General features: G+C 41.3%; 1 protein-coding gene across 1 annotated transcript in view; it reads left to right on the forward strand.

The window, feature by feature from the left end:
* Positions 1 to 27,650, forward strand: part of EPG5 (ectopic P-granules 5 autophagy tethering factor) — a 121,140-nt gene that overhangs the window by 48,558 nt on the left and 44,932 nt on the right. The window contains exons 19-28 of the mRNA XM_007465635.1: positions 2,653 to 2,797; positions 3,027 to 3,224; positions 3,612 to 3,722; positions 5,091 to 5,213; positions 6,226 to 6,392; positions 7,213 to 7,434; positions 9,469 to 9,592; positions 16,492 to 16,636; positions 19,195 to 19,366; positions 20,490 to 20,652. Coding sequence (XP_007465697.1) covers positions 2,653 to 2,797; positions 3,027 to 3,224; positions 3,612 to 3,722; positions 5,091 to 5,213; positions 6,226 to 6,392; positions 7,213 to 7,434; positions 9,469 to 9,592; positions 16,492 to 16,636; positions 19,195 to 19,366; positions 20,490 to 20,652 — 1,570 coding nt within the window. The remainder of the gene's footprint in view (positions 1 to 2,652; positions 2,798 to 3,026; positions 3,225 to 3,611; positions 3,723 to 5,090; positions 5,214 to 6,225; positions 6,393 to 7,212; positions 7,435 to 9,468; positions 9,593 to 16,491; positions 16,637 to 19,194; positions 19,367 to 20,489; positions 20,653 to 27,650) is intronic.

Consider the following 27,650-nt stretch of genomic DNA (forward strand, 5'->3'; position numbering starts at 1 on the left):
AGTGCACAGGAGAGCCTCTCCTAGGAATCTGCCGTCCCAACATGGCAGTAGCTGCAAAGCTGAGAGGCCCTGGGTTAGTATTTCCCTTTCTGTTTATCTACCCTCCCAGGTCCCTTGGCCCTGCTTCTCTCTCTTTCAAGCCTTCTCTTGCAGTTGTACTTTTTCCAGAGGAATGAAAGTACATGCTACAGAGAGAACCAGGCATCATGCTAGTTTCCCATGGGAAAGGCAAATGTTTTTCTTTATCCTTGTTCCTTATAATGATTCCGATTGGTGTGACTTACTCATGTGCTCTCCCTGAGCCTGTTACCTTGACCAGTGGGATTGACCAGTCCTGAGAGGAAGGTGTATAGGGATTCTGTATTGAGAGACCCTCTCTCCCACAACTCTATAGCATGGAGGAAGGACAGTTCCCTTAATGAGAGGATGCGTTAGCAGAAGGGAGACAGAGGATGCTCAGTGAACAGAAGCAAGAGATGACCCACAAATATGACTTTGTGGGTTTCTTCTTTTTTTTTAATGAATTTATTTATTTGGCTGTGTTGGGTCTTTGTTGCTGCCCGTGGGCTTTCTCTAGTTGTGGCGAGCGGGGGCAACCCTTTGTTGCACTGTGCGGGCTTCTCATTGTGGTGGCTTCTCTTGTTGCGGAGCACGGGCTCTAGGCACGTGGGCTTCAGTGGTTGTGGCTTGTGGGCTTCAGTTCAGTTGTGGCTCATGGGCTCTAGAGCACAGGCTCAGTAGTTGTGGCACATGGGCTTAGTTGCTCCACGGCATGTGGGATCTTCCCCGCCCAGGGCTTGAACCCGTGAGCCCTGCATTGGCAGATGGATTCTTAGCCACTGCACCACCAGCGAAGTCCCAAGAGGTGCATTTCTAATTGAGCTTCGGAGTGCAGATAGGTGTTGGGCCAGTGGAGAGGACATGGCAAGACAGGGCTTTTTCAGTATCCATAGAGGGTAAGAGGACGGTCTGGAGAGGACCAGGCTGGGGAGGAGCTGAGTGAAGGCACAGAGGTGGGAAGAAAAATACCTGTCCAGGGAGCTGAGAGGAGGTCATCTGGCTGGAGCCTTTTGAAGAGCGAAGAAGGGGGAGGTGAGGCCTGATGTGGAGGAGGCGTGTATGGCAGGGGACAGGTAGTACGTCCAAAGCCATGAGGGGGAACATTACAGTTTTCCCATTGTGTGTCATTTCAAACAGTGTGTCGCAGACTTGCCTGGGGATGAGAAGCTCCTTCCCTCACGGGAGGGAGCTTATTAAGTATATGGGTTCCCAGCTCCTCCCCTGGAGAGTCTGCTTCAGTAGGAATGGGTTAGGGCCTAGGGACCTGTTTTGGAAAAATTAGCACTCTAGGCCCTGAGCAAGTCTGGGACTACTTGTGTTCTGGTTGGCTCATGGCTTTCAGACTTGAGTTGTGTCCTCACTCCATCGCTCTCCTAGTGTGAACACAGGTGAGTTCCTTCACTTTTCAGAGCCTCTGTTTCTTTATTTGTATGATGAGATAATGCCATTTCTCATACAAGCTGAGTGTAAGGCTTAAGTGATACACAGGCAATTTGATGCCTGCCTGGAACAATTTTAATAAATTGTCTTTAGATTTTTGCAATTTTGAGAGATTTTAAAATTTGAATGGGCTGTTCCCACCCCTCCCACCCCCCCGGAGTTGTTAAATTTTGAGTAAAGGTAAATCTTTCTAAGCTCCATTTCAGATGTTTCCTTCTCTGTATCTCTCCCTTTGCCCCCTAATGCCTGCACTAGCTCTGTCCTCTGAACTCTTACAGGGCTTCATTGCACCTCTCCTGTCATAGCCTTCCCTTTCTACTGGAGTTGAGTTTGGCCTGTGTTGTACCTCCTGTGAAATGGGAAGCACCCTCACTCAGCAGTAACCTCTGTGCTGCCACCGTCTGTACGATGGGGAGCCAGGCGGGTTGGGCATTGCCCTCAGACACATAGGAAGGGGTCACGTCCTCAGGCTGCAATTACCAATTTTAAGTGCCACGAAGGAAAACAATGGTGCTATGAGGGAGGTTAATGGGTTAGACGTATTTTAGGTGGCGAGGAGGGGTCAGGAAGTCTCTGAGGAAGGGACATTGCAGATGAGATGGGAAGGATGAGTAGGAGTTTGCCAGGTTAGATGTGGGGAAGTGTTTCAGGCAGAAAACCCAGCAGAGGCAAAGGCCCTGAGAGAGGAAGGAGCCTGGTGCACCCAGGGAACCGAGGGCACGTCCGTGACTTAAATGTGGTGGTATCCGTGCCCGCCCGCTCCCCCCCCCCCGCAGTGTTCCATGTGCCACTTTGTGTGGAGTTGACACCCCATGAAAGATTGCAGAGTGATTCTATAGACATCTCTACTCTCGTTGGTGGGGGTTGGGAGGGGATAGAGCAGTGCTTTGGGTGTTTTCCCTCTAATGCTCTTTAACTTGCACGGCTTTATGTGTCTTAGGTCTGTTCACTACATGGGTAGATTTAACTCACGTCAAACTGGAAAACTTTATTCTTCTGAAATTCCTGAAGATTTATCAGAATCCCTAAATAGAGCTTTGGTTTAAAAATGGGACACGTCAGTATTTTTTGTTTCTCATAAGTAATTAGCCACTGGAAATTCTGTTGACTTCCGATTGGAAGGTAAAGTGCGTTGTCCTATGTGCTCGGCAGGTTTCTGTCACACCTCCTCCTCTTCCTACACTTGGACATCGGTGTCCCTCAGGGTGTCACGCAGCAGGTCACCCACAAGGTGGCACAGCACCTGACAGGAGCCAGCCATGGAGACAACGTGAAGCTTCTCAACAGCATGATCCAGGTCAGGACCCTGTCAGCCCCTAAGTACACCCTTGCCCGCTTTCCCAATGAAACACCCCTGTGCTAACATGTCTATGTGTTGGTCATTTCAAAGCACTTGGCACAGTGCTTTTGACCAAGAAGGTCAACAGATCTGGGTTTTGTAGTGGAGGTAGGTATTATTTTATTAGTGTTTTAAAAATGGGAGGCTGGTTATTACCTTTCACGTCACCTGAGCCCTTTCTCCGCAGGCGCACATGTCTGTTAGCACTCAGCTCAATGAAGTGGGCCCGGTTGCCGTATTGGAGTTCTGGGTTCAGGCTCTTATAAGCCAACATCTTTGGTACCGAGAACAACCCATCCTCTTCCTCATGGACCATTTGTGTAAAACAGCTTTTCAGCTGATGCAGGAAGACTGTGTGCAGAAATTGCTCTACCAGCAACATAAGGTAAACCTGTTAGAGAATTTATCTTTCAGTCATCAGCTAGATAGTAGTCTTCTAAGGAGGTTCCCCCACATGCACCCTTTTCAGTACTGCTCTGTGGCCACTGCCTTTTTAAAGCTCTGCCTTAACAGTGTCTTATCCAGTAACCGTAGTCTGCTAAGTGCAGATCCTCATAAAGCCAAAGGAAGGACATCCCAGGAGGAGCGCTGCTCATTACATTTGGCTGTAATGTGCAGCCTGGGATTGTAACTGCTGGTGGACTAATTATTGAAATCTGTGTCTTACCAGAATTTTCCATCGTAGTAAGGTAATTGCTGATATTCTTGAAAAGCTCATCGATTGTGTTTTTTAAAGCCTCCACTCTCTGCTCCACATGCTCCCCTGGTGTAGAATGCTTTGGGCTACCACTGTGACCGGAGTCTGCTCTCTTCTTTGGTGAGCTGGATCGTGGCAGGCAACATCACTCCTTCCTTTGTGGAGGGCTTGGCCACACCCACTCAGGTAGGAAACCCACTTTTTTTTTTTTTGCGGTACGCGGGCCTCTCACTGTCGGGGCCCCTCCCGGACGCGCAGGCTCAGCAGCCATGGCTCACAGGCCTAGCCGCTCTGCGGCATGTGGGATCTTCCCGGACCGGGGCACGAATCCGTGTCCCATGCATCGGCAGGCGGACTCCCAACCACTGCGCCACCAGGGAAGCCCTGTTATCTTTTTGAACTTTAATATTGTTATCATCCTTACCTACATTACTAATAGTCTAAAATAACTAACGTCTGTTAACACTACTATGCATAAGGATACTTTTTCATTTAATCCTCACAGTAGCCCTCTGCTGAGGTGGTGCTGTTGCTATTCCTGTCTCACAGGGGTGTTAACTGAGGTTTTATGGAGTCAGGTGGCTGGCTCAGGGTCAGACAGCTAATGATAAGACTCCAACTGCCTGACTGCAGAGCCTGCCCAGCTGCAGGGCAGAGCGTTTAAGTAAGAGTGGACACTGGAGCCAGACCACCCGGGGTTCAGCCTTGGTTCTGCCATTTGCTAGCACTGTGCCTTGGGCAGCTGGCTAACCTCTTTGTCCTCAACAGTCAAATGGGAATAATGATTGCACCTACATGTAAAGCACTTAGAACAGTGTTTACTAGGTGTTGGCTGTTATAGTTATCATCATTATCATTAATTCGCAGCATTATTTTTATCATTATCACCACCTCTCAAGACTTTGTGTGTCCCATTATGTCTCTGTTTTATCACTTAAATTAGTAGTAACATCCTTCAACTTCGTATCACACGCTTACCTCCTGCTGTTCCTCATACCTCTTGTGATCCAGCTGAAACACACTCCATGCTGTTATCTGCATACATCTCTGGAGTTTCCATCTTTTGCCTAGCTGATTCTCTTCCCAGGCATGCCTTCCCCTCCAGTCTCTGCCTAGAGTCTTCTCTGGTATATTACCTTCTCTGGTCCCACCCTACCTCTTCTGGTTTCCCGTAGCACTCAATCCCTGATCAGTACTCACACTTCTCATTTACATTATGGTTACTTATATTAGTCTTGTCTCCTCTGGTGAATGCAAAACTTCTTAAGGGCAGAGCTCACATCTGGCCCTCTTTCCTGTCCCTCGTGATACGGAACCTGCCCACTAAAGTTGAGCAAACAAACATCTTCTTTTACTAAAGTAGCCTTTCTAAAGTAATTTAACAGTTTTCAGTGGCCTATTTTATGTAAATTTATATCTGTGATAAGAGTAGAAATAGGTATAAAAACTATGTGTTAATTTTAGGAACTGTAATGTTTATTTGTGGAGTGTGAGGATGTATTTTGTCTGTCTGAGTTAGTAGCTCATGCCCCTCTTTACCTGGTGTTATTGTAGGTCTGGTTTGCATGGACAGTCCTGAACATGGAATCCATCTTTGAAGAAGACTCCCAGCTCCGAAGAGTTGTTGAAGGGGAATTGGTTATAAACTCTGCATTTACCCCTGACCAAGCTCTGAAGGTGCAAATAGCAGTTCTGCATTTGAGTGGTAGAAGGTGGTTCACACTTCGATGCTGATGGGTTCACCTGTAGCTTTTGGACTTCTGTGTTTTCTTTTGTTGCGAATGTTTGGAAAGCACAATAACCAAACTAATGCTTAACATGGTGTAGTTGAAGTGTATACCTCCTTTCCAAGGTTCTTTTAACATTGAGAGTCACAACCTAATAATTTGAGGCCGTGTTCATTGTATGTATAAAGGGGATTGCCTTTGTTTTAAAACATCAGAAGCCCCTAGAGAGCTTGTTAAAAATCGGATTCCTGGACCCCAGCCTCTGGGATTCTGAGTCTGGAGTGGGACCAGTAATTTATTTTGAAAAACTCCCTAGCTGATCCTTAGGCTAACTAAAGTGTGAGAAAGACTGGAATGAGGCTTTAGAATTAAAGACCTTCTATTTTCAGGTCCTATAGTATAGACTTTGCTTTTTGATTTCAGAGCCTGTCAAGGGATTTATCATTCTTGAACGCCCATTTAAAATCTAAATTTTGGGGACTTCCCTGGTGGTTCAGTGGTTAAGATTCTGCACTTCCAATGCAGGGGGCGCAGGTCCGACCCCTGGTCGGGGAACTGAGATCCCACCTGTCATGCGGTGTGGCCAAAAAAAAAAAAAAAAAAATCTCTGTTTTCAAGAGATTGATAAAATTTACTTTGGCTTTTATATTATTCTTGCCCTATAGTGTTTTACATGCAAAGGAATGGAAAGGCATGGAAATGAGATTAGACTAGGTGATGCTTAAGACCCAGTCCAATTCTGGGGTCTGTGAAATTCCTGAAAAAAAGCTGCCCTACATGTCTTGCTACTAAGGTTAAAGTGTTAGCTAGCGGGTTGGAGAAGTAAGGTTTATATGACTTTTCTTTTTTCTTATTGAATCGAAAACACCATGTTCAGCATTTCATTTGAATCACTTAGGAAGTGACTGTTTGTTTGCAATTGTGCTCATTACCTGGTTGCTCAAAGCCCGCCTCTTTTGTAGAAAGCCCAGGCTCAGCTGAAACTCCCCATCGTCCCGTCCCTCCAGAGGCTGCTGATTTATCGTTGGGCCCACCAGGCTCTCGTCACGCCTTCTGACCATCCTCTTCTGCCACTCATTTGGCAGAAGTTCTTCCTCCTGTATCTTCACCGCCCAGGACCGCAATATGGGTATGGTACCCAGAGTAGTAGTAAGTTTCTGTGAATCAGTTCCCGCCTTTGCATTGCTCTGCAGCTCTGTGTTCTGACACTGTGGCATGGGAGTTAGGGTCATTCTCTGGCTAGGAGCCTCCCTCCTTTCCTGTTTCATGTCTATCAGACTAGACCTTTTCTGAGTTCAGGGTATCTTGTGGCCGCTCTCTCTTTACCACCCCCCCATACCCAGTTCGGTGAAGACAACACCCTGGGACCCTGCAAGGTTAAGCAGAGAGCTTCTGGAGCTGCAAAGGGAGAGACTGTCCCAAACTGAGGCTGCTTGTGTGGCCATGGTGGAGCTTGTTCGAGGGGACTGGTGATGGGTAGTGCAGCTGTGGACAAAGGCCAGGCAGTGCCTGGGGGGAGGCCAGCGTTTCCACTGGATGTGAAGGGACTCTGGCCGGCTGTGGCTGCTCAATGTCACTGACCATCGCTGTCGGGCTCCAGCTCTGTTTCTAGTTCACCTGCACTCCCTTAACTCACCCCTTTGAAACATACGGATGTTGATTCTTCATCACTTCTGTTTTCTACCAGATTGCAAGTTCTTTAAGAAAAGGGACTATCTTTAATCTCTTCTGTACCTCTAAGTGGTGACAGTGTCTTGAATTTGCATAGCATTTCGTTCTTTTAAAAACTGCTTTTATATGTGCCACCTTGTTGGAGCCTCATTATAACCATTGAGGTAGAGATAGCATGTATTAATTTAATAAACTGACTTAACAGACTGTAATTTTGTGTCACATAGAAAGAGCGTCTTATGTTGATCCTGTTGTGATCTGTGCTTGCATTTTTTAAGGCTACCCGTAGATGGTTGTATTGGAAGAAGGTTTTTTCAAAGCCCTGCTCATATCAATTTGCTAAAAGAAATGAAGAGGCGTCTGACTGAGGTGGCTGACTTCCACCACGCTGCGAGCAAGGCCCTCCGAGTTCCAGCAGAGGGCAGTGAAGGGCTGCCAGCGACCCAGGCTGGCACCCCTGCTTACCTGACTTCACCAGAACTGCACACGGAGCTCGTGAGGTGAGGCATGGCTATTTAGCCATTTATGTTGTTGTTTGCAGCACAGGTACTTGTGCCGGCTCTTTGATTTGTGTTACAGCTGCTAGATGTTATTCTCTTAACCTGTTAGATTGCATATGGAAGGTAGTTTTGACTATAGGTTTGCATCTTATAATGTTTCTCTTTTGTGTTTCTTACGAGAGTGAATCAGCAATTTGGATGTAGCTCTGTGAAGTGCCTGGAGTCTGAGTGAAAGCTCTTAAACCCGAGGGCTGGTGACCTCTTCTATTTCTTTATTTAATAACAGAAACAAACCAAAAGAAGTGATAAAGCAGGTTAACAACTAGTAAAGCCTGCTAGGATAGTTCTCTAAAAGAAATAAACGACCCAGGCAAGGTTCTTTAAGTGAGATTCATAGGTCCTCTAGGGGATTGTGGGATCCACCTGGGATGCGGTGGATTCATAATCTTCCAAAACTGCTTCTAAAAATAGGCTTAATATTTGCATCCCCTAAAAGATTAAGAACTCTGAGGTAAGTGTGTGTCCCCTTCTCACTGTTCTTTCACCTTTCATTTGTAAGCTTGATGTAAATGAGATATTAGTCTTATAAATAAGACTTAATAGGGCTTCCCTGGTGGCGCAGTGGTTGAGAGTCCGCCTGCCGATGCAGGGGACACGGGTTTGTGCCCGGGTCCAGGAGGATCCCACATGCCGCGGAGCGGCTGGGCCCTTGAGCCATGGCTGCTGAGCCTGCGCGTCTGGAGCCTGTGCTCCTCAACGGGAGAGGCCACACAGTGAGAGGCCTGCGTACCGCAAAAATATAAAAATAAAAAAGACTTAATAAAAACAGCTCTTAATAATAAACTCTGAATCCAAAGTGAATACAAATGTCTCGGTGAGGAAACCCAGTGTTTCGATCCAGCACTCAGACTTCAGGCTTGATTGACCTCAAAGCCTTAGGGCTTCTCTCAGCCTCCAGAATCATTTCTCCCTGTCTCTTTCTTGCTTGAAGGAAAATGTATTTTTATCTGGGCTTAACCATTGGGAAGGCTTTATCTCTGAACATTTAGATCAGCTGAGAAAGCCTTTGATGTTCCCTTTTGGCCTCCTTTGGCATGTTGTGAAGTAGACATATAACCGAGTCAAGCTGGAAGAGAGCTCCGTCCCAGCCCCTCCTGTTTAAGAGCCTCAAAGCTCTGTCCCAGGGTCTCTCCCTACATAGACTGCTGCCAGGGTAAAGGTGGTATTTTTCCACTTTATTGAGTAAAGACCAGCCACACCTCCTGGTCCCCACCTGGTACTTTGTAATTTGTGTGCTGTAGACTACTCTGGTACCTGTTGCTGCAAACAACTGCTTAAAATACCAGTGATCTGAGCTAAATGGACTGTCTTCCTTGTAAAAACAAAACAAAATAAAAACAAAGGAAGCATCATTAAATCTTTAAAAAAATTTTTACTGGAAAATAGAGAATTTTTTTTTCCCCGTTTTTAGCTTTCTTCTGTTCCTTCTTCATGGGAACAGGGTGCATACATGCTATGGGTTCTATTTGTGATTCCTTGAGGCAGGGGATTGTCATTGAGTCTAAAGCTGGCAGGTTCTTCCAATGCATAAGTTTAAAATGGCTTTTAATGTTTTCTCTGAAAGACAGAAAAGGTGTTTATTTGAATGTTATCTAAACTTTTCCAAGCACCAAGGCTCACTGTGACTGATTGTCCAGGAAAGAAAAGCTTGAAATTCAGATCCTTGGTTTGTGTTAAAGTCACCTTCTCCAGTTATTTTTTTCTGTGTACTGTATTTAACCCTCTTTAGTAATAGAGTTCACAGAGCCCTTTCTTCACACCTTTTGTTTTAGCAATTATTGCATCATACTTAAATGATTTGTGACCTTTCTCCCTTGCTGGCCCTTCTTGGGAGTGTAGTGGTTGGAAATATTTTCTGTGTTATGTGCTTCCGAACTTTTATCTTTTAGTGCCAGTGCTCCTAGAGGTGTAAGAAACTTCATTTGCCTGTACATCTTTTTGTATTTTATGTAATTATGTTTTTTTTTCTTTTAGGCTCTTCAATGTATATATATTATGGCTAGAAGATGAGAATTTTCAAAAAGGAGATATGTATATCCCTTCTCTGCCAAAGCATTATGATATTCACAGGCTAGCAAAAGTGATGCAGAATCAGCAGGTAAAACCATGGCAATGTCTCTCTTAGCACATCTAACTGTAATTTGAACTGGTCACTTTTATAACCTAATGGTAAAACCACTTGTTGATATGGAAATCAGGTCACTGGTATGGTCATTGTTTTTGTGGTTTTGTCAACGTATAAGTGATTTTTTTGTAGGAGTGTTTCCTTTTGAATCTCTGACCCTACTGTGGTCTCACCTGAAGGCTTGAAGCTCATTCTGGGACCTTCTACAGCCTCGTAAACACAGCCTTTCTCTGACTGTATTCTTCCTTGTTTTAAATCGTCAGCAGCTGAACACTTTTAAGCAGTCATCTCTACTCCCATAAAACTGCGTAAGAATTTGTTAAGATTGTTAAGATTCATATGTTGTACAGAAAGTTAGTAGCATGGAGATAGGGAGTTCACCTTTGTTTGCCTTTGGAGATGACTTACTTGTAGCTATCACAGTTTTGGTTGCCCTTTTGGAGATACTCAATTCTGGTCTTCACATATCCTAATTTGTTCTCTCCCTGGTACCCAAGCAAAGATGTCTGTGGTCTTTCTTAGGCCAAAACTTCTGAGTTTTCTTTAAGCTTCTGTAGCTATCATTTGTGTGAGTGTGTGTGTGTGTGTGTGTGTGTGTGTGTGTGTGTGTGTGTGTGTGTGTGTGTGTGTGTGTAGGTGTGTGTGTGTAGGCATATCTCTCCTGTTCCAGTTTCTTTTTTCTAGGGGCTGAACTCTACTGGGCATTGACCCCCAACATTGGATGGGATTTAGGATCCTCTAAGACTTGAGAGACTTCAATTTGGGTCTTTAAACCTAGTTGCTTCCACACTGTATATACTATTTCATCTCTAGTAGGTGTCTTTCACTTTCTTCTGTGTTCTTTGTCTTTCCTTCCTCTCTTTTCTTCTTTCTTCTTTCCTTCCCTTCTTGCTGTGAGTATCTATTGAATGCCTTTAAGTTGTCAGGCATCTAATAACAAAGATGAAAAGAAACTTGATGCAATCTCTGCCTTTAAGGTGCTTACTGTCAGATGGGGGACTAAATAATTATTGCATCCAGTGATGAAGACTGTGGGGGTGGAATGCACAGGGTGCTGTGGAAACACGCACAAATGGCACCTGATTCAGACTGAGGCTGGAGTGTGACCTTTGAACTGAGCCCTAAAGGACAAATGGCAGTTCTCAGGTTGATAGGAAGACATGGTGATGCAGAGTGGCAGAGAGGATGTTACCAGCAGGACGTCTTTTTCCAAAGTCTTTGTTTGAAGAGCTATTGAAATAGCAGGAGTAGTTAAATAAATGGATGAATTTAAAATATATTGAACTTTCTATCCTGTTCCATTGATCTATATTTCTGTTTTTGTGCCAGTACCATACCGTCTTGATTACTGTAGCTTTGTAGAATAGTCTGAAATCAGGGAGCCTGATTCCTCCAGCTCCATTTTTCGTTCTCAAGATTGCTTTGGCTATTCGGGGTCTTTCGTGTTTCCATACAAATTGTGAAATTTTTTGTTCTAGTTCTGTGAAAAATGCCAGAGGTGGTTTGATAGGGATTGCATTGAATCTGTAGATTGCTTTGGGTAGTAGAGTCATTTTCACAATGTTGATTCTTTCAATCCAAGAACATGGTATATCTCTCCATCTGTTTGTATCACCTTTAATTTCTTTCATCAGTGTCTTATAAGTTCTTGCATACAGGTCTTTTGTCTCCTTAGGTAGGTTTATTCCTAGATATTTTATTCTTTTTGTTGCAATGCTAAATGGGAGTGTTTTCTTGATTTCACTTTCAGATTTTTCATTATTAGTATATAGGAATGCCAGAGATTTCTGTGCATTAATTTTGTATCCTGCTACTTAACTAAATTCATTGATTAGCTCTAGTAGTTTTCTGGTAGCATCTTTAGGATTCTTTATGTAGAGTATCATGTCATCTGCAAACAGTGACAGCATTACTTCTTCTTTTCTGATTTGGATTCCTTTTATTTCTTTTTCTTCTCTGATTGTTGTGGCTAAAACTTCCAAAGCTATGTTGAATAATAGTGATGAGAGTGGGCAACCTTGTCTTGCTCCTGATCTTAGTGGAAATGCTTTCAGTTTTTCACCATTGAGGGCGATGTTGGCTGTGGGTTTGTCATATATGGCATATGGCCTTTATTTATGTTGAGGAAAGTTCCCTCTATGCCTACTTTCTGCAGGGTTTTTATCATAAATGGGTGTTGAATTTTGTTGAAAGCTTTCTCTGCATCTACTGAGATGATCATATGGTTTTTCTCCTTCAATTTGTTAGTATGCTGTATCACGTTGATTGATTTGCGTATGGTACTGGCATGAAAACAGAAGTATAGATCAATGGAACAGGATAGAAAGCCCAGAGATAAACCCACGTACATATGGTCACCTTACCTTTGATAAAGGAGGCAAGAATATACAGTGGAGAAAAGGCAGCCTCTTCAATAAGTGGTGCTGGGAAAATTGGACAGGTACATGTAAAAGTATGAAATTAGAACACTCCCTAACACCATACACAAAAATAAACTCAAAATGGATTAAAGACCTAAATGTAAGGCCAGACGCTATCAAACTCTTAGAGGAAAACATAGGCAGAACACTCTATGACATAAATCACAGCAGGATCCTTTTTGACCCCCCTCCTAGAGAAATGGAAATAAAAACAAAAGTAAACAAATGGGACCTAATGAAACTTAAAAGCTTTTGCACAGCAAAGGAAGCCATAAACGAGACCAAAAGGCAACCCCCAAAATGGGAGAAAATATTTGCAAATGAAGCAACTGACAAAGGATTAATCTCCAAGATTTACAAGCAGCTCATGTAGCTCAATAACAAAAAAACAACCCAATCCAAAAATGGGCAGAAGACCTAAATAGACATTTCTCCAAAGAAGATATACAGATTGCCAACAAACGCATGAAAGAGTGCTCAAAATCATTAATCATCAGAGAACTGCAAATCAAAACTGCAATGAGATATCATCTCACCCCGGTCAGAATGGCCATCATCAAAAAATCTACAAACAGTAAATGCTGGAGAGGGTGTGGAGAAAAGGGAACCCTCTTGCACTGTTGGTAGGAATGTAAATTGGTAACAGCCACTATGGAGAACAGTATGGAGGTTCCTTAAAAAACTACAAATAGAACTACCATATGACCCAGCAATCCCACTACTGGGCATATACACTGAGAAAACCATAATTCAAAAGGAGTAATGTACCACAATGTTCATTGCAGCTCTATTTACAATAGCCAGGACATGGAAGCAACCTAAGTGTCCATCGACAGATGAATGGATAAAGAAGATGTGGCACGTCTATACAATGGAATATTACTTAGCCATAAAAAGAAATGAAATTGAGATATTTGTAGTGAGGTGGATGGACCTAGAGTCTGTCATACAGAGTGAAATAAGTCAGAAAGAGAAAAACAAATACTGTTTGCTAACACATATATATGGAATCTAAGAAAAAAAAAAAAAGGTCATGAAGAACCTAGGGGTAAGACAGGAATAAAGACACAGACCTACTAGAGAATGGACTTGAGGATATGAAGAGGGGGAAGGGTAAGCTGTGACAAAGTGAGAGAGTGGCATGGACATATATACACTACCCAAAGTAAAATAGATAGCTAGTGGGAAGCAGCCGCATAGCACAGGGAGATCAGCTCGGTGGTTTGTGACCACCTAGAGGGGTGAGATAGAGAGGGTGGGATGGAGGGAGAAGCAAGAGGGAAGAGATATGGGAACGTGTGTATGTGTATACCTATTTCACTTTGTTATAAAGCAGAAACTAACACAGCATTATAAAGCAATTATACTCCAATAAAGATGTTAAAAAAAATTAAAACAAATAAAATTAGCCTGTTCTTATCAAAAATATATATATTGAAGAAGAATTAGTAGAATCAGTAGGATTTTTAGATTAGGATTGATACAGTTGTAGGGCAGATTAGATAGTACAAGGACTTCCACATTTGTAGTTTGGGCAGCTGCTGTTTGCAGTACTGGAAGAGGAAGTGCCTGAGGGGCTTCAAGGAGAGCTCTTATTAAAGAGTTGGTGGGGAGCGGATATACAGGTGTAGAGTTCAGGAATGGGGTAGTGTAGGAAATGTGGGTGTAATGGTAATAGAGTATTTAGATTAAGGAGAGGACTGAAGATGGAACTCTGAGAAGTAACACTGAAAGGCACAGAGAAATAAGGCTGAGAATATAGGGACAGAGAAATGGGAAAAATACACAGATGATCATGGTGTCCTGAAATCTTTTGAGTGCAGGTCCATACTCATCTCTTCTTTATACTCCACAACCCAAAACCTTATCTGAGAATTTGCATGTAGTAGGTACTTGGTCAGTGTTTTAAAAAATTAATCATAGCTTTCTTGGTTCTTTAATATTTATCTTGGTTCCCCAGCATTTACATGGTTAATTGCTTTTTTTTTTTTTTTTTAAGTCTTTGCTTGCCATTTGATTTTTTAAAAATTTTTTATTTATTAAAAAATTTTTTTTATTGGAGTATAGTTGTTTTAAAATGTTGTGTTAGTTTCTGCTGGCCATTTAATTTTATAGCTAGTATTTTGAATCAGTAATTCAGGTTCAGAGTTCTGTCTTTTAGTGGTTTCTGAAACATCTCTGCTCACCCATTGTTAATTCTCAGTATTCTTTTCTAATTGTTAGCCTCTGTCAATAGTACTTTAGCACAGAGGTGGAGAAAGTGACATCCAGACCCCAATTAAAGGAGAAATGTATACACAGTAGGAGCCTCTGGTACAGCACCTCAAACAGTTTGATACATCCAAGATCCAGGCTTGTGATCAGGATGACTTTGGTGTTCCTTCTCTGAGTCTGGAATGCCTTGTGCCATAATTGGTTTGGAAAAAACGATTTAGGACTTCATGAGAGTGTGCTAATTGAGAAGCCTGAAACATGTTTACATTTATAGGTACCCTTTAGAACACTCAAAATCAGAAAAAAAAAAAAAAAGGAAACCATTGTCCACAAAGGCACAGTCCTTATCTGCTCATCAGCTATTACTGTTTGTAGTTTTTGGTGTTCATTGGTAGTTGACTTTCTTTTTTACTAATGGCAGTCCACCATTCTCATATGTAGTCATCACCAGAGTGAAATATATGCCAGATATATATAAATATATTTTTTTGTGTGTGTGTTACGCGGGCCTCTCACTGTTGTGGCCTCTCCCATTGCAGAGCACAGGCTCCGGACGTGCAGGCTCAGCAGCCATGGCTCACGGGCCTAGCAACTCCACGGCATGTGGGATCTTCCCGGACTGGGGCACGAACCCGTGTCCCTTGCATCGGCAGGCGGACTCTCAACCACTGCGCCACCAGGGAAGCCCACCAGATATATATTTTATGCAAGACAAATATGCAAAATATGCAAGACAGCTCACTGGAGAGTGGGAGGAAAATACTGGAATTTCTGTTTCTATTTTTTTTGGTCAATCATATCTATTATTTATTTTACCTTTTATAATGAAAAATTCAATCATACAGAAAAATAGAATAGTATAATAGACATGCCCTTCTCCCTCTGCCTGTATGTATCATGTGTCTAGTTTCACCTGTAGCCAATCCAATCCCACCACCATGTTGGAGCTAATCCTAGAGGGCATTTGATACATATTTTAAAAGACGAAGATTAAAACAAAATAACAGGGCTTTCCTGGTGGCTCAGTGGTTAAGAATCTGCCTGCCAATGCAAGGGACACAGGTTCAAGCCCTGGCCGGGGAAAATCCCACATGCCACGGAGCACCTAAGCCCATGTGCCACAACTACTGAGCCTGAGCTCTACAGCCCACAAGCCACAACTACCGAGCCCATGTGCCACAACTACTGAAGCCTGAGCGCCTAGAGCCCGTGCTCTGCAACAAGAGAAGCCACGACAATGAGAAGCCCATGTACCGCAACAAAGAGTAGCCCCCACTTACCGCAGCTAGAGAAAGCCCGAGCGCAGCAATGAAGACCCAACACAGCCAAAAACAAATAAGCAAATAAATTTATTAAAAAAAATAATAACATAACCCAAGAGCATTTATATCTGAAATATATTAACAGTAATTTTTTAATATCAAATATCTAGACAGTGTTCAAATTTCCAGTGCTCTTACAAATATCATAAAAGTTTTGTTTTTATTTACTTTTACAGTTTGTTTGAATCAGAGTCTGTCTTTTGTAATTGGTTGATAGTTCTTATTAATCTGTTTAAATCTATAGCTCCTCCTCTTATCCTTTTTTTTAAAATTGCAACTTATTTGTTGAAGAAACTGGGTAGTTTGTCCATAGAGCTTCCCCACAGCTTAGATTTTGATGGTTATATCTTTGTGGTGTAGTTTAATATGTTTTTCTGTCCCCTGTATTTCCTGTAAGTTGGTATTGGGACCGAGGGCTTGATATAATCCAGATCCAATTATTTTCAATATATTTATTTTTTATCTCTCTAAAATTTGTTTTTTTTTTTACCTATGTCTTATATTAGTTCAGTAGTATATGTATGTAATTTATAAATATACATTTAGTGAGGCTGTTGCAATAATTTTTTCCAGTCATGGTACACAGTCAAAAAGTTTTGAGATTCCTAAGGTTGTTAGACATTTTATTTTTAAATTTATTTATTTGGCCGCACCACACGGCTTGCAGGATCTTAGTTCCTTGACCAGGGATTGAACCCGGGCCCTAGGCAGTTCAAGTGCCAAGTCATAACCACTGTACCGCCAGGGAATTCCCTAGAGTGCCCATTTTAAATGTGATTTATCCTAATGCTTGGAGAACTTGGAGTGGACCACCTCATTTTGAAACTTATGGGTTCACTTTAAAGTTAAATATACAGTTTTATATGTGAATATGTGGTTCATCTCTGAAAGTTAAAGTCCTGTGTTTCCATTTTAGGACCTGTGGATGGAGTATTTGAACATGGAGCGCATACATTATGAGTTTCAGGAAACCATTAGTCTGTGGATGCAGGCCAAGCTTGAGTCCCATTCTACACCCTGCAGTTTGTCAGTGCCGCCGGACTTCACTGATCCTTTGTTGGGTGAGTTGTGTGAATGAGCATCAGACCCTTTGAATGAATGAGTGAGGGAATGAATGAGTCAATGAATGGGTGAGTAAGGGAATCGGAGCCATTGAGGGTTAACGTTCACAAAGTGTACCCCTCAGCGAGAATTGCTTTTTTAGGAGTTCATTGTTAACTTGTTAATCATTTGGGGTTAGGTTATGCTCTGAATGAGAGAAATTCCCAAAACAGTGAGGACTTAAATAAGAGAGGGATTTTTTTTCCATGTAAAAGAAGTCTGGAGGCAGGCAGTTCAGAGCAGTAGCTTTATGGCCTGAAAGCCTTCAAGGACCCATGCACCTCCTATCTTGCTGTCTCACTGTGTTCACATCTGACATCCACTTATGGTTCAACATGGCTGCTTAAGCTTAAGCTGTCACATTTGCATTCCATTCAGCGGGTAGGGAAGTCTCCCTCTTTTAAGGACTCTTTCAAGAAGCTGCTCCTAGACTTTCCAGTTACATCTCATTGGCCCACACTGAGGCATGACTCTTGCCATGGAGTTTCCCCGCAGTCTGGATGTTGCTAATTATACCTTTGTGGTATAGTTTAATGTTTTCCTGTCCCCTGTATTTCTTGTAAATTGGTATTGGGAAAGTGATTAGGTAGTTTGTGGTTCATTTTCTGCATGATGCTTTAAAAAGATATTTTAATTGACTTACAACATGTAAAGCAGAAGGTAGAATTTAATTATTTGGGGTTTGCATTGAGCAGATAAGGAACCTGAAGTGTATGGTGGTTAGGTAACTTTCTGAAGTCACAAAGCTGGGGCTTTGAAGAGCAGGCTTCAGAGACCCTGCTCTTCACTTGTCTTGTTTCTGGCGATCAGTACAGGTTGCAGTTCTAAATAAAATTAAAGCCTAGATTTTTAAATAATTAGTTTCAGGTTTTTCTCAGATAAGAGCAGGTTAGATGATGATTGTATCAAACGATGGAACTTGTGATTGTGATTGTAGGAAAAATTTCAGCAGCTCTTCATAGGTTATTGTATACTTACGACACCCACTTCTTTTTCTTAAATTTGTTGGCTTCGTAACTTTTTGTCAGTTGTGGTCCAGAGTTGTGATTATAGTTAAATATGCTCTGAATTAAGTTTTTTTCTGTCTTTTGTATTTAAAGTACCACCCTTGATTTTTCTTTTGTAATAAGTTATATTGGGTTAGAAAAAGACCCTCCCCACCTTCCCCACCCCCATTTTCCTTTAGAGTCATGACCTAATGTTGCTTGAAAGAGACTTGAACATAGTCAGGAGTCTTACCCCATGGTGAATATCCAGCTTTGTTACATTCTGTGCATAGAGTGGTAGTTCTAGTGGAAAAACCCCAGCTATAAGGGACGGTCCTGGACTTGACCTGTTTGGAATGTTAAATTCCATCTGTTTGGCTTACAAACAATACAAGTTTTCTTATGCCAAGTAAGTCATGGCTATTAAGTTTTCTTTAATTTTTCTTAACAAAAATAGAAAATTGAATGCTATATCTGGAATGAAATCGGAAATTCAGAGTAGTCCCTTAAGTACTTTGTTAACTTACTGACTTGAAATTCCCTTGACCTCTCCTGACCTCTGTTATCTTACATGGCAGCATTTTTCTTCATGTTCTTCAGTCCCTATGAGTTGTGTGCTATGTGGATAATGTAGTGAAAATAAAGGAAGGGAAGATAGGAATTTATTGGACACCTACTGTGTATTCAGCTGTGTACTAAGTGTAGGAATATAAACATTTAAGTTGGATTGACCAGTATGAGATCATGTGAAATCTAGTGCAAAGTTGCATGGTACAGATTTACCATTTTTTACCTTTATTTTTATTATATGGTACATGATTTCTTATTTGTATTCGTAAATCAGTTTTTGAGTGAATGAACAAATGAATGAATGAATGACTGTATGACTACATAAATATAAGTTCTGTAGGAGTTCATGCCCATGTCTTCATTCATTTTAACTCTACTACTCTCCACCCTCCTGTTCAAACCTTGGCCTAATGTAGGACTTTTCACTCAGCTTCATTCCATAATGCCCATTCCTCTTTCTCCTATTCCTGTGAAGTTTATTTGGATGATTGCATTAAATTCTTAACTGGGCTACCTGCCCCATTTCCCCAGTCCACTGTCCAGATGATAGCTACCATCTTTCTAAAGCTTGCTTAGAGTTATTCACTAGATCCCTTTTACACTAGTGTCAAGTCCAAACACCTTAGCATGTTGTGCAAAGCTATCTAGGGTGATACTTTTAAGATTGTGAGCAGTAGGTCTTTAACTATCATCAAGACTTTTTGAGGATAGGAATTCTATTTAATCATATCACATGCTCCTGAGCTCCCAGCTCCTGGGTAGAGTATTATTAGGCTGGTGGGTGATCTCTCAAAACTTGGAAGGAACAAAAGATAATTTTATTCATTTAGGCCTCTGATGATTTAAACAACTATTCTTCAGATCTCTAACATTCTTTATGAAGGTAACAGTTTAGTTTTGTAGAGCATTATGACCTAGTAGTAGCCGTTATTCAGTAAATATGACTTAATTTTTTTTTTCAGCTAAAGAAAGGGTTTTAAGTAACCTGCGGAAGCACGAGGACCCCCAACCTCCCCTTGTTCTGCAGCCAATGAGGCCTCCTGTGCCAGTTATTTCCTCAGCCTCGATCCTGAGTCAGAAGGACGCCATCCAGCTGGTACGCACAGACCTGAATCTGCTGCGGCAGCAGGCCAGGTAAGACCACAAGCCCTCCAGGATTCTGTGCTTGCTGCTTTGACAGCCTGATGCGTAGCATCTAGAAGACCTTCTTCATTAGCCTTCTCACCACCAGGGTAATTTGACCAGACTGGCTCAGATGGTTACCTTAGTTAACCAAATTGTGACAAGTCTTTTAATTTCATGTGGAAACTATGTGGTGCTTTCATGGACTATATAAATTGTACAGTTTCTTGTGGCATTTCCGAGTGTCAGCAGTGCCAGCTAAATTTTTTTCTTACGCTTTCCCTGAGGAAATCTTCTGATACTGGAAAGATGGTGTTAAAAGGGAATGAAATGAGATTTACTCTCTTTTGTCACTGCTTTGCTCTCTAACTCTCCATATTCTTTTAAAAATTGACACAGATACTTGATCGAAGCGTGGGAAAGTCATTTTAGTATTTTGAGTTCACAGTGGATACAGAATGATCAACTGTATAAGGTTTTGATTGTACCTTGTGATCCTGTGAGGAGGAGTGTGTGTAGAGTCTGTTTTATTTATAAAGTGAAAGAGTTTATCTTTGCAAAGCCCATGGGAATCAGTCTCTTATTGGCCCTTTATCCCTTGGTTGTCTTTGGTTTAGTTGTGTATTGTATGTGTGTTGTTTGCACATGCAACACACAGGCTGCCTGCACATCACCGTAATAATCAATACAGTTAAAACAGTGTTGACACCCATGTAAACAACTAGCTTTTCATGTCTTCCACATCTCCGTTTGAGTTGCTAATATCTAAGAAGTCACTGGTACTTACAAATAAGGTACCACTTTAGGATGATTAAATCAGAATGGAATTCTCATTTGCTCTTCTGCATTTAAGTGTTCATTTAAAAAAACATTGTTGATATAACACAGATTCTAAATGGAGCTTTGTTTCTGGCTAAAAAGTTGTCTTACTTTTCCTTCCTTTTTTAACTCTGACTGCCAGGGAGAGGGTTTGGGCGAGTCTTGGCACACACACCTTTGGTTTTTTGTTACTGTGGAATTCTTGTGCCTTATCGTTCTCTAATGCAGGCTGGGGGTGACTGGAAGCCTTTATCACTTATCATAAAATCTTTCCTAAGACTTTTTTTTTTCCTAACCTACCAATGATGTTTTTCAGAACTGCAGCTCTTCGGGAATCTCAGCAGGTTGTGCTGGACAGTGAGCTGTTGGACACAATGCCCAAGCAGTATGTTAATCGAGAAGAACAGACCACACTGCATTTGGAGTGTAGAGGCAGTAGTGGCAAGAAGTGCCAAGGAGCTGGAGTTGTAACAGTTCAGGTAAGATTAAGTCTCTTCATAATTCAGAGAGTTTCATTTGAGTCCCTAATATTGGCATATCATTGAGAAAAACTGAAAGAAGTATTTAGTACATCATCCATGTCCCAAAACATTTAATAGTTCTGGGGAGAGTGAAGATACATACAAAGCTAATCACTTATTTCCGTAAGTGCTGATGAGTCTTATAAGACAGATAGTCAGATAGAAATGAAAAGAAAAGGGGAATAATTGAGATGATTCTTGGAGAGAGGGGGCTCAAACTAGTGTTAAAAGATTTTGGTGATGATACTTTGGATTCAGTTAGAAGGAATGTGGGAATGGGGTCACCGTGACTTCACCTAGGGGTCAGTGGCTCAATCGATCTGTTTCAGTTGTTTTTTTTGGGGGGGGGGTGATTCATGTTGGAAAGGTTAGAACTCACATTGGAAAAGATCATCATGTGGGGGCTCTGGCTGAATGCTGTGGGTAGTGGGGAGCCACTGAAGACAAAGGTGGGAGGCACGTGTGAAAAGCAGATCAGTTGGGTGGAGCTTGCCAACAGGCCAGAGTTGGGTCTATGACATCATAAGGACTTCACAATGGAAGGTTAGCCTTAGACAGTATGTCATAGCACTCACTTTATGCCAGGTAGAGTCTAAACACTTTACAGAACTTGTCTTATCCTCACCACAATACTATAAGGTGGGTATCTTTATTGTCTGTATTTTCCAGATGAAGAGATAGAGGCATAGAGAGGTTAAGTTACATATCCAAGGTGACGCTGCCAGTGAGTGGCAAAACCAAGAAGGCCCAGGCATTCCAGCTGGAGAGTGCATGCTCCTTAGTCACTGCATGGTACTCCTTCTGCAAGTGAATTCAGTATTCCGTGAGCTGGGAAAGAAATGGTTGGAGACAGGCGCTACCTGCTCCTTGACTACACTTGCACAAAAATAGCTTCTCTCTTTGTTAGCTTTTACAAATTGGGGTATTTATTTTACTGACTCTTGGTTATCTTTCAAAAATTTCCCTTCTTTTTGTGCCAGTCCATATTTTAACACTTCTAATGTGTTTTTCATCAGTCTCTTCTAGGAGACTGTTTTCTTAAAATGTCTTCTTTGAAATAATTTTTTATACTCATATTTTTTATTACCTTCAAATTTCATTTCTAAGGTTTTTCAACATAGTTGTATGCGTCTATTAAGAAATTTGGCCTGGAATGTGAGATTCCTAAATACTGAGATAATATCTTTGGCCAGGTACCTTATGAAGTTAATTTTCTTTTGGTGTGTTTTTATTCCCCCAGTTGCTAATGCTTTAGCAAGACTAAGGTAGAGGTATTTAAGAAGGATCACTTGCTAAAATAATAAAAGAGGAAGAAAAGTTTGCCAGCTGAGGGTGGAGTTTGAGTTGGTGGGGAAAAGGCTGAAAATGTATCTAGTTATAATAAAAAAGGGACATTTTATTACCAATCTGTGTTTTTACAAATATGGTATTTTTCCATATTTTAAAATTACATATATTTGTCAGGCTGTTAATTCTATATAGAGAAGGGAATTCTCCTAAAATGCATTTTTTAAGTGACTACTGAGATAAGTACAAAGAAATGTCTTTCCAATTCTGGCTAATAGCTTACTGTTTGAAGAGTTGTAAATATTTGTTGTCCCAGCCAAAGAACAGGTCTGATTGCTTGACCTCCTATTAAATTGCAGGGTCTTGCGGTGGAAAATACCACTAGGCAGACCTGGGAGCTTTAACTCTAAGCCTACCAGTGACCTGTCTTTTTTCCTTTTCAGAAAAAGGGATCATAGTCTTGATTTATCTGAACCCTTGAATTCAAATTTCTTTTATAACCTTTAGTTCGTTAATTCTGAAATAAAAAGGTACACCTTTTCTAAAATACCTTCAAAATAATTTTGATTATTATTTTGAGGAGGGAGATCAGAAAGAAGATGATCTATGATAGGGATTAAAATGAATATGCCTTAGATTTTGCTTTTACAGGCAACACAAAAAATACTTTTCAAAAGAAAAATTGGTAGATGTTAAGATTGCTTGAAGAAAGAAGTAAAAAAACAAGAAAGAACACACAGCAAAAAGATTTTATAGAAGCTTAAAGAATTTGAAAAATAGCTGTGTTTTGTGGCCATAACCTCATTAGAAATATCCAAGTTTTCTTAAAGCACATTTTAATTTTCTGCTGGCCTTACGTGTTGCCCAGTGCCCTGACTTTCAGTTTAGGAAGTCCCGTCATTTGGAAAATCCAGAAGCTTGGGAACTCCCACTGATGGCTCCTAGAAGTATCAGTATCAACAGTACTACTCCAGCCATTATTTTGCCTAACGATGCAGATGTGTCAGGGGAATTAAAAATGTAAAGACAGCAAGCAACTTTCGTAGTCTGAGACTTCAGTATGATTTCTTCGGAAAATTATACAGTAATTGCGAATTCCAGCTGTCCTGGGCAGTATTTACTGGTTGATACTTCTAGGAACTGAAGATAAAATTTTTTTTGCTACTCACTAATGGCCAAGAGCAAAGTGGAGGAAAGTTAAAACTCTAGCTGCCATGAAGCTTGGGCTTATCTAAGCAAGTCAGTTAGGTTTGCTCTGATTTATTTATATTTATTTATTTATTTATTTATTTGCGGTACACAGGCCTCTCACTGTTGTGGCCTCTCCCGTTGCGGAGCACAGTCTCCGGACATGCAGGCTCAGCGGCCATGGCTCACGGGCCTAGCCGCTCCGTGGCATGTGGGGTCTTCCTGGACTGGGGCACGAACCCGTGTCCCCTGCATCGGCAGGCGGACTCTCGACCACTGCACCCCCAGGGAAGCCCCTGCTCTGATTTTTTGTTAAAGATTGTACCTGAGTCTAATGCTGTCCATTACACAAATGGATGACTTTAGTTTGTAGGAAGAGAGGTGTTTGTCAGGGGTAGGGAAGGTGAGTTCTGAGTGTTTATGGCTCATCAAGAAACTGTCACTGGGAGACAGTATTCCTGAAGAAGGTAGATTGTGTTATTCTTACAATGTAAAACTGTAGCCCCTCTATATACAGGTGTCCAGTGACCACCTCATGGTTGTGATTAGTAGTGTTGACCCTGTTTGACATCATTCTATCATCTGGTGATGCTGAACATCATGAGGCCTCTTCTAGATTCCTCAGATCTCCAGCCACTTCTCAGTTTCCTCCAGGGTTCCTCAACGCTTGGATTGCTGGTTGTGCTTGGTTCTACTCCTGATTCCCTTCTTCACTGTGATACCAGCTGCTTTTGCCTTTTGTCTGTGCTGGAGTTCTTAATCTGGGGTTTGTGAAAGGTCTTTAGTGGGCCAGGGAAGACCCTGAAAGTGTATAGAAATTTTTTTTTCCTGGAGAGTTCATAGATTCAGTCGATCCTCAACAGTCCATGATCCCCGAAGGGTCAGTCCATATGTTGATGACTCCTGTTCTGTTTGTCTAGTCCAGAATTCTCTCTTGAGTTCCAGGTCTAGGCTTCTTGCTTACTTAACATTCTATGAATGTCCCATAGATACCTCAAACTCTGTAGGTCCTAATCTCATCTTTACCTGTCAAACCTGTTTTTTCTGTAATTCCACTTACCTGGGCTCCCAAGATGGAGACCGAGGCATCAGTATCCATATTCCCCCCCACCGCCCCCCCCATACTTCCTATCTAGTCGCTTTCCAAGTCATACTCGTTCTGCCTTTGAAATGGCTTTAAATGTATGCCTTTCTCTGTTTGTATTGCCATTGCCCTATGGTCAGCCCACATCACTTCTCCCCTGAACTAATACAGCAGCCTTCCTGTCCATAGTCTTTCTATCTAGTTCATTTTCCACCATTCATCTTTTTAAACACAAATCTGATCACATTTCCGGGCTAAAAACCCACGTTGGTTCTCTAGTGTCTAAAAGGAGTATGTCTTTTTGGACCCTGCATAATCTGTTCTTAATCTTTCTCTAGCAACATCATTTACCCTCTCTCCCGCTCCCCAAACCTTCTATTTTCTAGCAATTTAGACCTTTTCTGTTCTGCAAACATGACATGCCTTTGTTCTTAGCATATGCTGTTTGTTCTCCCCGACTCATTTCTGAGCTTCTGCTCTTCCCTTCATTCCTTGGTTCAGGCAGCATCTTTTCTTGAGGTCTTTCTTGACTCCTCTAGTCAAACTGAGATATTCCCTCCTCTTATCGCAGCTTGAGCATAAATGCTGTTGTAGTTACCTGCTATTTTTCCTACCAGACTGTAACCTCTTTGGGAATAGAGCTCCTGTCCTTATTCATCTGTATTACCAGTAGCACCTAGAATGGCTCTTGGCACATGATAGGTACCCTTTAACACCCCTGAATCAGTCATTGAGAGCCACAAGCACACCACTTGTTAGACTGCATTACAGCTTGTTTTGTGTTATGATTACTTCTGTAGCCTTTAACAGATTTTGAGGGCCAGGATCTTGTCTTTTTCATGTTTATGTTGTCAGTGCTTCACACAGTCAGTGTCACAGAATGGATGTGTCTGAAGGAATGAACGATGGATACATACTCTTAATAATAATCTCCCTGAAGATATTATCTGGCTGGGGAAGACATGGAAGTTGCAACTTATTCCTACTAGAAATTGGCAGTCATTTTTGATCCTGCTTACCTTTAGCCAATTTAATGCTTAATTGGCCAGTTTAATGCTTTCCATACAAAATCCTGACTTAAATACCACACACTGCTCCACTTACCTTTTTACTCTAATACAAGTGTCTCCTGGGCATTCGATCTTGGAAAGCGGTAAGGCTGGTCATACTTCAGTGCACTACCTTATTTCTCAGCCCTGTTCAGAGTATTTCTTATCCCTTGCTTGGGCACTCTCACATTCCAGGTAATCTGCTAGGAGCTTTGCTTACGTTTTTCACTTAGCTTCACAGAATGAGGAAGAGAGAGCAGGTTCGGAGAGACTCAGAGACTTGTCAAACTCACACAGCTAGTAAGTGGCTCAGTTGGAATTCAAGCCCGCATCTATTTAAATTCAAGAGTTGTGCTTTTCCATTCAATATTGGGAAATGGCCAGGCCATTTGCTTTGGCTCTTTCAGCTCCTATTTTTGAAAACTAGCTGATCATGATGGTCAAATCTCATTTGAATTAACATGTGTACCCCTTTCTTTCTGAGTTAGTGTGATAGGAGTGCTTCTTTTTCAGTGATTAGAGAATTCCTGGATTGGATGAATTTTTAAAATCAACTTCATGGAAAATAATTTTATATTTCAAGTGTGAATTTTAAGTTCTAAAATTAAAACATGTTAAGCGTATTTTAAATATAAATTTTAATGGCTCTTTTGTAAAGATTTCAAATTATATCATGAAAATATCTTATTGCTTAGTAGAATTTTTCTGTGAGGGAAAGCCCTGGAAATTTCCAGCCATCTGCAAATGTTTGAACTATGTATAGCTTGTTTGGGGTATACAAAAGCCAAAGATATTTTCTGGGAAGTGAGACGTGCCTCTTCTGTGGTCGCCTCTCCTAGCAGAAGCCTCTAATAATTTGGTGATATTCCCTGAGGATATGGGGTGATTTATAATAGGGTTCCTTTTGTTGTTCTTTGGTATTGTGGGGCATGTTTGCTGGACCCAGGACTGATTTATTATCATGTGAAAAATTGTTCATTCCTAGAAATGAAAGTTGGAAAAGACCCCCTGAGGGCCTCACATTATTTTAACAACTTACTGAAGCACATGCTTTGTGCAACTTTTGCATTTCTTTGTCTACTTGTAGTGACTCAAGGGGACGGGCTTCCAGCATGCTGCTTTGTTCTATTGTCTACAGCTTCTTGTAATTATGAGCCGGTAGTCATTCAGTCTCTCTTACCTCCCCTCTAGTAAGAAAAGAAAACTTTTAACAGTGGTAGGAACAATGAACAAAAATAAGTAGACTAGGAAATTATGATAATTTTGGGGTTTTTTGTGAGAAAGTTTAAACTTTCCTAAGCTAGTTGATTTTCTTTTATTCTTCAGCATCAGTAGTTTTACAACATGGGGTGGCAGTTCTAAAGTTCAAGTTACAAAGTGATTTTAGTCTTGTCTCTCTGCGTTTCCCAGTCAAGTGAGCCTCTCTTTTTTATTATCCATTGTCTTTCCACTTCCCTTCATTCTTACTGTCTTCCTTCCTCCTCTCAGATTCTTTCTTTTCCTCTCTTTGATGCTTTCTCTCCAGGTCAACCAAGGGCTGTGACTCTCAAGGACCCAGTTTAACTGTACTTGGTGACATATTGGGCAAAAAAGCTGACTGCACATACTCCTGATCACATTTTGGGCTATTAAACATTGGCCTGTTATTTGAAAGATTTGAAATAAAATATTTATATTGATTATTATGTGGTTTAATGGAAGTAATTTACTTTTTTTAATCTTTTGTTTCTCCAGTAGTAAAAATTGAAGTAATTGTCGTTAACATTATATGCTCTTGGATATTCACTTTTATGCCGTTTTTTAAAAATTAAACAATACTTTATTGCTAAAAAGTGCTAAGCATCTTTTATGCCTTTTGATACAAAGTAACAGCCTATTTTTTTCTGTAAAACAAGAAGTTTTATAAAGATTTTTAACACAACATTGGTGAGTTTTGTGGAAGAAACTTATTACCATGATCATAAAAGTAGGGGCTCAACATGCCATCTATCAGAGTTGTGCTGCACTGGGCTGCTGTGTAAAGCAAAACAAGCAGGACCATTACCCTTCATGAGCTTTTGATCTGGCATTTATGAAAATAACTCTGGCAGGGATATAAGGGATTCATTTGAGCAAGTTTGTGAATTAAGTAATTACATTATTTATAAACAAAGGATACCTGTAATCACTGCAGTGGTGGCTGAGGCCTGGGTTTGGGCAGGTGCATATAAAGGAAAATGTGGACTCCACTGCTCACCCAAGTGATTGGGGAAGACTATGTGAAGAGAATGTAGGATTTAAAATTCCTGCTTTCTAAATGTTCTGGTCTCTTCAGCATTTCCTGCCATGCCTGCAAGATAAGTCCAAAT

The sequence above is a fragment of the Lipotes vexillifer genome, unplaced genomic scaffold (genome assembly GCF_000442215.2).
Source record: "Lipotes vexillifer unplaced genomic scaffold, Lipotes_vexillifer_v1.1 scaffold36, whole genome shotgun sequence".
Classification (NCBI taxonomy): domain Eukaryota; kingdom Metazoa; phylum Chordata; class Mammalia; order Artiodactyla; family Lipotidae; genus Lipotes; species Lipotes vexillifer.